Here is an 8,913-nt window from a genome sequence, read left to right on the forward strand (position 1 = left end):
ACTTAAATAAAATTAAATCCAAATTAAATTCCCACTGAAATGCCCCCAGCCAGGCCCAGCCTCGCCCGGTGCTGCCCCCGAAGCCTCCCCGGGTTTTTCTCTCCCCGTTCCGGCCCCGGCGCCGCCCTCGGGGATCCCCAAAAAGGCCCCAAAATCCCCAAAGGCCCCGAAAAGGCCCCGAAATCCCCAAAGGCCCCGAAAAGGCCCCAAATGGCCCCGAAAAGGCCCCAAATGGCCCCGGTTTCACTTTCGGGGCTCGGCTGCAGCTGCAGCTCCCGGCACCTGCTGGGGGCCCCAAATCTCCGGTATTGGCCCCAAAATCTCCAGTATTGGCCCCAAATCTTCATTCTGGGCCCCAAATCTCAACTTTTGGCCCCAAATCTCCGCTCCTGGCCCCAAATCTCCACTCTAGGCCCCAAATCTCAGCTTTTGGCCCCAAATCTTCACTCCTGGCCCCAAATCTTCATTATTGGCCCCAAATCTCCACTCCTGGCCCTAAATCTTCATGCTTGGCCCCAAATCTCCAATCTTGGCCCCAAATCTTCATTCTTGGCCCCAAAACTTCATTATTGGCCCCAAATCTTCATTCGGGGCCCAAAATCTCAGCTTTTGGCCCCAAATCTCCACTCTGGGCCTCAAATCTCTGTTATTGGCCCCAAATCTCCACTCTTGGCCCCAAATCTCCACTCTTGGCCCCAAATCTTCAATCTTGGCCCCAAATCTCCACTCTAGGCCCCAAATCTCAGCTTTTGGCCCCAAATCTCCACTCTGGGTCCCAAATTTCCACTCTGGGCCTCAAATCTTCATTTTTGGCCCCAAATATTCATTATTGGCCCCAAATCTCCACTCTAGGCCCCAAATCTCAGCCTTTGGCCCCAAATCTCCATTATGGGACCCAAATCTGCATTCTTGGCCCCAAATCTCCACTCTAGGCCCCAAATCTTCATTATTGGCCCCAAATCTCCGTTATTGGCCCCAAATCTCCACTCCTGGCCCCAAATCAGGGCCGCTTTCCCCCTGAGCTCAGCCTCGTCCCTCAAATCCCAACCACTGCCCCCGGACTGGTCCAGTTTTACCCCAAAAATCCGGACAGGCCCGGAGCCGGGGCCTCATCCCCATCTCCCCTTGTTCCCTTTGGGGCTGCGGGCGGCCGTGACCCTGCTGGAGCCCGGGGGCACCTCCAGCCCCCCGGGGGCTCCCTGCGCCTCCTCTGCCGCGCATCCGGCTTCGATTTTGGCAATTTTGGGATGGGCTGGGTCCGCCAGAGACCCAGGCAGGGGCTGGAATACATCGCGAGAATCAGCAGCGATGGTGCTTACACCAACTACGCGCCCTCGGTGCGGGGCCGGTTCAGGATCTCCAGGGACAACGGGCAGAGCTCGGTGACGCTGACCATGAACAGCCTCAAGGACGAGGATTCCGGCTCCTATTTCTGTGCCAAAGCTTCTTGCTCCGGTTGTGTTCCTGCTGCTGGTTATGGTGACGATGCCCTCGATGGCATTGAGCTCTCGTTTTTTGCTCCCTTCCCATGGCAGAGTCCCCAAACTCTCAATTTTTCAACCAAACCTCAGACGTTGTCCACATTCTTGACTCTTTCTCCTTATTCGGCACAAAATTTGACCACTGACCCTAAAATTCAGCTCTTGGCCCCAAACCTTCCCCCACGTCCTCCAGTTCCAGCCTTCATCCCCAAAATTTCCCACTTTTGCCCCAAATCCTGACACGTTCCTGGCCGGGCCCAGACGCTGCAATCCCGGGCTTGAACTGGGGCACCTTGGCTCTGCCCCGGCCCATGGAAAAATCCCAAATGGAGATTTCCCCTCACGCCCCAAACCCGCAGGATTTCACCCCTAAAAACCACCAAAAATCCGGGGAGTTTGGCCAAGGCTCCGGCCCAGCCCCGGCTCTGACACTGAAACACTCCTGCCGGCCCCGCCTCTGCACAGGCTCGACCAATCAGGGCCCAGGGAGCTGGAGAAGATTTGGGTGAAATGGGCAAAACTGGGGGGAAGCAAAGATTTGGGGCAGCAGGGGCAGAGTTTGGGGGAAAATGGTGATGATTTGAGGGGAAGGGCTGGGATTTGGGGAAGGATCGCTGGGATTGGAGACGTTTGGCAACGGTCATGGTCACCACCAGCACCGACGGCAAAAACAGCACCAGTAACTGCATTAGCAGCATAAGCATTGCTGCGTTTGGCACAGAAATAGGAGCCGGAATCCTCGTCCTTGAGGCTGTTCATGGTCAGCGTCACCGAGCTCTGCCCGTTGTCCCTGGAGATCGTGAACCGGCCCTTGACCGAATCCGCGTAGCCGGTGCTGCCACCATCGCTGCTGATACTGGCCACGAATTCCAGCCCCTGCCCGGGCCTCTGGCGCATCCAGCCCATCCCAAATTTCCCGAAATCGAAGCCGGAGCCGCGGCAGAGGAGGCGCAGGGAGCCCCCGGGGGGCTGGAGGTGCCCCCGGGCTCCAGCAGGGTCACGGCCGCCCGCAGCCCCAAAGGGAACAAGGGGAGATGGGCACGAAAAACCTGATTGGTTCAGAGCCCCAAAGTGGGTGTGGCCTGCTGGGAAACGGGGCAGGACCCACGTGGGAGGAGGAGGATGAACTGCAAGGGTCCCAGTTTGGGGCCCAGGGTCAGGGTTTGGGTCCAGGGCTGAGCTTTGGCCGTGCCCATCTCCCCTTGTTCCCTTTGGGGCTGCGGGCGGCCGTGACCCTGCTGGAGCCCGGGGGCACCTCCAGCCCCCCGGGGGCTCCCTGCGCCTCCTCTGCCGAGGCTCCGGCTTCGATTTTGGGAGTTTTTGGATGTTCTGGATCCGCCAGAGGCCTGGGCAGGGGCTGGAATTCGTGGCAAGTATCAGCAGCAATGGTGGTGACACCAGCTACGCGCCCTCGGTGCAGGGCCGGTTCAGGATCTCCAGGGACAACGGGCAGAGCTCGGTGACGCTGACCATGAACAGCCTCAAGGACGAGGATTCCGTCACCTATTTCTGTGCCAAGGGTGCTCGTGTTCGTGCTGGTCCTTTTGCTGCTTATATTGCCCATGCTGGTGGTGTCGCCGCCCCTGTCTGAGCCCCTCCAGTCCCCACTCCCCAGACCCTTCCCCCAAATCTCAGCCCCTGACCCCATTCTTGACCCTTTGCCCCAGGTCTCCCCCATTTCCACCAATGGCGACCAAAGACCCCAAACCCCGACTGGTTCTGCCCCAAACCCAACGGGTTTGGCCCCAAAACTCGCCCGATTCTGCCCCAAATCCCCACTTGGGGCTCCCGGCCGCAGCCGCTGGCCCAAACCTCCCCCGCTGTGCCCAGATCGGGGCCCTTTGGGCGCTTTTGGGGCGCGAGGCTGAGATGTGGGGCCAAGAGCTGAGTGTGGGGCGGGAGCCAGGGGAGGGTTTGGGGCCCATGGGGCAGCGTTGGTGCAAAGGGGGCAGGGCTGGGACCAAGGCTCGGGGTGAAGGTTTGGGGCCAATGGTTGAGTTTGGGGCTGGAGCAGGCGAGGGTTTGGGGTCAGTGCTGGCCATGGGGGGAAATGGGGACAAAGGGGCAGGGCTGGGGCAGGGGGTGAGGTTTGGGGGAAGGGTCTGGGGTTTGGGGACAGGTGGGGACACTGAGATGGGGCTGCGGTCACAATGATCATCAGCAGCACCACCCCAACTATTGCCAGCATCTTTGGCGCAGAAATAGGAGCCGGAATCCTCGTCCTTGAGGCCGTTCATGGTCAGCGTCACCGAGCTCTGCCCGATGTCCCTGGACATCGTGAACCGGCCCTTGACCGAATCCGCGTACCAGGTGCTGCCGTACCTGTTGATCGCTGCGACCCACTCCAGCCCCTGCCCGGGCCTCTGTCGAACCCATTCCATGGCAAAATTGCCAAAATCGAAGCCGGATGCGCAGCAGAGGAGGTGCAGGGAGCCCCCGGGGGGCTGGAGGTGCCCCCGGGCTCCAGCAGGGTCACGGCCGCCCGCAGCCCCAAAGGGAACAAGGGGAGATGGGGATGAGGCCGTGCCAAAGTCAGGAGGAGGTGTCCAATTAATCAATGGTGGATCGGGGCTCATTGCAGGGTTTAAGGAAATTTTCCATGCAGGAAACCACTGCTGGAGATTTGGGGCCAGGCCAAGGGAATTTGGGGCAGAAGCAGCGAAGGTTTGGGGCTGGGGGAGCGGCCGTGACCCTGCTGGAGCCCGGGGGCACCTCCAGCCCCCCGGGGGCTCCCTGCGCCTCCTCTGCCGAGCATCCGGGTTCAGTTTCGGGAACTTTGGGATGGGCTGGGTCCGCCAGAGGCCCGGGCAGGGGCTGGAATACGTCGCCAGTATCAACAGCAATGGTGGCGGCACCGACTACGCATCCTCGGTCAAGGGTCGATTCACGATCTCGAGGGACAACGGGCAGAGCTCGGTGACGCTGACCATGAACAGCCTCAAGGACGAGGATTCCGGCTCCTATTTCTGTGCCAAGGGTTCTGCTGCTGGTTGGGGTTATGCTGTTGCTTATAATATTGACCGCTGTCCCCGTGTCCCCCCCTGTCCCCGTGTCCCAGACCCTTCCCCACACCCCAAGCCCTGACCCCATCCCTGTCCCCGTGTCCCAACCCTGCACTGGCTCTGCCCCAATCTCAGCTCCTGGCCCCAAACCTCAGCTCTTGGCTCCAAGGCTCAACCAAGGTCCCCAACCCTGGGTGTGAATGGTCGAGATTTGAGGCCAAAAAGGGCCAGATTTGGGTCCGTGGGGGTCAACAATGGGGCCAGGGGTTGGAGGGAAGCACCTGGGGAATGGGGACAGGTGGGGACTCATGGGGCCAGGGTCAATAGATTCCAGGGCCCCAGCAGCAATGTTAGCACTGGACTCTTTGGCGCAGAAATAGGAGCCGGAATCCTCGTCCTTGAGGCCGTTCATGGTCAGGGCCATGGAGCTCTGCCCTTTGTCCCTGGAGATGCTGACCTGGCCCCGCAGTGAGGGCGCCTGGTAGGAGCCGCCGTGGCTGTCGATGGCTGCGACCCATTCCAGCCCCTGCCCGGGCCTCTGGCGGATCCAGTGCAGATCAGAACGGCTGAAATCGAAGCCGGAGCCGCGGCAGAGGAGGCGCAGGGAGCCCCCGGGGGGCTGGAGGTGCCCCCGGGCTCCAGCAGGGTCACGGCCGCTCCCCCAGCCCCAAAGGGAACAAGGGGAGATGGGCACGAGAAACCTGATTGGTCGGGGGCCCCAAAGTGGGTGTGGCCTGCAGGGAAAAGGGGCAGGACCCACCCGGGAGGAGGAGGATGAACTGCAAGGGTCCCAGTTTGGGGCCCAGGGTCAGGGTTTGGGTCCAGGGCTGAGCTTTGGCCGTGCCCATCTCCCCTTGTTCCCTTTGGGGCTGCGGGCGGCCGTGACCCTGCTGGAGCCCAGGGCCACCTCCAGCCCCCCGGGGGCTCCCTGCGCCTCCTCTGCCGCGGCTCCGGGTTCAGTTTTGGACAAACCAGTCTAATGTGGATCCGCCAAAGGCCTGGGCAGGGGCTGGAATACGTCGCAGGGATTGACTACGATGGTGAAACCAGATACCCGTCATCGTTCAAGGGCCGGTTCACGATCTCCAGGGACAACGGGCAGAGCTCGGTGACGCTGACCATGAACAGCCTCAAGGACGAGGATTCCGCCATCTATTTCTGTGCCAAAGCTGCTGATGCTGGTGCTGGTTATTGGGGTGCTGATGCTGCTGCTTATATTGCCCATGCCGGTGGTGTCGCCACCCCTGTCTGAGCCCCTCTTGTCCCCACTCCCCAGACCCTTCCCCCAAATCTCAGCCCCTGACCCCATTCTTCTCCCTTTGCCCCAGGTCTCCCCCATTTCCACCAATGGTGACCAAAGACCCCAAACCCCAACTGGTTCTGCCCCAAACCCAACCGGTTTGGCCCCAAAACTCGCCCGATTCTGCCCCAAATCCCCACTTGGGGCTCCCGGCCGCAGCCGCTGCCCCAAACCTCCCCCGCTGTGCCCAGATCGGGGCCCTTTGGGCGCTTTTGGGGCGCGAGGCTGAGATTTGGGGCCAAGAGCTGAGTGTGGGGCCGGAACCAGGGGAGGGTTTGGGGCCCATGGGGCAGCGTTGGTGCAAAGGGGGCAGGGCTGGGACCAAAGGCTCGGGGTTGGGTCTGGGAGGTTTGGGGGAAGGGTCTGGGGACAGGGATGGGGACAGAACCCCAAACACCAACGCAGCCTCCGGGAGTTAAAGCCATGGCATGGGCAGCGTTCCAGCCACCATAAGAATCCTTGGCGCAGAAATAGGAGCCGGAATCCTCGTCCTTGAGGCTGTTCATGGTCAGCGTCACCGAGCTCTGCCCGTTGTCCCTGGAGATCCTGAACCGGCCCTTGACCAATTCGCCATAGTGGGTGGTGCCAGCAGTGTTGATCTGTGCAATGAACTCCAGCCCCTGTCCAGGCCTCTGTCGATACCAGCCCATCCCAAATTGTCCAAAACTGAACCCGGATGCTTGGCAGAGGAGGCGCAGGGAGCCCCCGGGGGGCTGGAGGTGCCCCCGGGCTCCAGCAGGGTCACGGCCGCCCGCAGCCCCAAAGGGAACAAGGGGAGATGGGCACGAAAAACCTGATTGGTTCAGAGCCCCAAAGTGGGTGTGGCCTGCTGGGAAACGGGGCAGGACCCACGTGGGAGGAGGAGGATGAACTGCAAGGGTCCCAGTTTGGGGCCCAGGGTCAGGGTTTGGGTCCAGGGCTGAGCTTTGGCCGTGCCCATCTCCCCTTGTTCCCTTTGGGGCTGCGGGCGGCCGTGACCCTGCTGGAGCCCGGGGGCACCTCCAGCCCCCCGGGGGCTCCCTGCGCCTCCTCTGCCAAGCATCCGGCTTTGATTTTGGGAATTTTGCCATGCAATGGATCCGCCAGAGGCCTGGGCAGGGCCTGGAATTCGTTGCATGGATCAGGAGCGATGGTTCCAACACCGAATACGCGCCCTCGGTGCGGGGCCGTTTCACGATCTCCAGGGACAACGGGCAGAGCTCGGTGACGCTGACCATGAACAGCCTCAAGGACGAGGATTCCGCCGTCTATTTCTGTGCCAAACCCGCTGTCGCTGGTTGGGGTGCTGATGCTGCTGCTGCTTATATTGCCCATGCCGGTGGTGTCGCCGCCCCTGTCTGAGCCCCTCTTGTCCCCAATCCCCAGACCCTTCCCCCAAATCTCAGCCCCTGACCCCATTCTTGACCCTTTGCCCCAGGTCTCCCCCATTTCCACCAATGGCGACCAAAGACCCCAAACCCCAACTGGTTCTGCCCCAAACCCAACTGCTTTGGCCCCAAAACTCGCGGCGCGAGGCTGAGATGTGGGGCCCAGAGCTGAGTGTGGGGCCGGAGCCAGGGGAGGGTTTGGGGCCCATGGGGCAGCGTTGGTGCAAAGGGGGCAGGGCTGGGACCAAGGCTCGGGGTGAAGGTTTGGGGCCAATGGTTGAGTTTGGGGCTGGAGCAGGCGAGGGTTTGGGGTCAGTGCTGGCCATGGGGGGAAATGGGGACAAAGGGGCAGGGCTGGGGCAGGGGGTGAGGTTTGGGGGAAGGGTCTGGGGTTTGGGGACATTTGGGAACCCAACAACAAAGGCCGGGGTGAAACCAACGCCAATACGATAAGCTTCATAATCACAGCCAGAAAAATCACATTTGGCACAGAAATAGACGGCGGAATCCTCGTCCTTGAGGCTGTTCATGGTCAGCGTCACCGAGCTCTGCCCATTGTCCCTGGAGATCCTGAACCGGCCCTGCACCGAGGGCGCGTACCTGGGGTTGCCACCATCGCTTTGGATCCCTGCAACCCATTCCAGCCCCTGCCCAGGTCTCTGGCGGATCCATTGCATCCCAAATTTCCCAAAATCGAAGCCGGATGCTCGGCAGAGGAGGCGCAGGGAGCCCCCGGGGGGCTGGAGGTGCCCCCGGGCTCCAGCAGGGTCACGGCCGCCCGCAGCCCCAAAGGGAAAAAGGGGAGATGGCCATGATAAATCTGATTGGCCGAGGGCCTCAAAGTGGGCGTGGCCTGCTTGGAAAAGGGGGCAGGACCCAGCTGGGAGGAGGAGGATGAACTGCAAGGGTCCCAGTTTGGGGCCCAGGGTCAGGGTTTGGGTCCAGGGCTGAGCTTTGGCCGTGCCCATCTCCCCTTGTTCCCTTTGGGGCTGCGGGCGGCCGTGACCCTGCTGGAGCCCGGGGGCACCTCCAGCCCCCCGGGGGCTCCCTGCGCCTCCTCTGCCGCGGCTCCGGGTTCAGTTTCGGCAGTTTCACCATGTTCTGGATCCGCCAGAGGCCCAGGCAGGGGCTGGAATACGTCGCGGGGATCAGGAGCGATGGTTCCAGCACCAGCTACGCGCCCTCGGTCAAGGGCCGGTTTAGGATCTCCAGGGACAACGGGCAGAGCTCGGTGACGCTGACCATGAACAGCCTCAAGGACGAGGATTCCGGCTCCTATTTCTGCGCCAAATGTTTCAGCAGTGGTTGTGTTTATCCTGCTGCTGCTGGTTATGGTGTTGATGGTGGTTCTGGCCCCAGGCCCTCTCCTCTCTGTTCCCAAGAATCCCCAAATCCTCTGATCCTTCCCTCAATTCCCAGCCCCGTTTCTCAAATCTTCACCATTTTCCCCCAAACTCCGCCCCGGCTGCTCCAACCCAGGGCTTCCCCCCAGTTTTTTGCCCATTTCTCCCCGCTCTGGCCCTTCCCCTCCCTCCCAGCTCGCCATGGGGCTCAGCCCGGGGCGCTTTGGGCCCAAAGCTTTTTGTGCAGCTGCGGCTCTGCTGAGGCGCCCGGCAGCTGAACTCCCCTCTGTCAAACACCGGCGCTAAAAACGACCCAAACCAGGAACTTTCTGTTTCCTTTCCTGCCCCGGCCGCGCCCCGGCAGCTGCCAGGGAGGAACTGGGGGGAGCCCCAAAATCGAGGCATCTTCTCCTCCTCCTC

General features: G+C 61.6%; 1 gene segment (V, D, J or C); it reads right to left on the reverse strand.

Annotated features, from left to right (window-relative positions):
- Window positions 1-1,821: 1,821 nt before the first annotated feature.
- LOC139586997 (Ig heavy chain V region 914-like) lies at window positions 1,822-2,677 on the reverse strand. The segment is given in 3 exon segments: window positions 1,822-1,850; window positions 2,141-2,530; window positions 2,663-2,677. Coding segments are annotated over 3 exon segments (434 nt in total).
- Between the last annotated feature and the right edge of the window lie 6,236 nt (window positions 2,678-8,913).

The sequence above is a fragment of the Agelaius tricolor genome, unplaced genomic scaffold, assembly GCF_023055355.1.
Source record: "Agelaius tricolor isolate 1412-34295 unplaced genomic scaffold, bAgeTri1.0.p SCAF_164, whole genome shotgun sequence".
NCBI lineage: Eukaryota > Metazoa > Chordata > Aves > Passeriformes > Icteridae > Agelaius > Agelaius tricolor.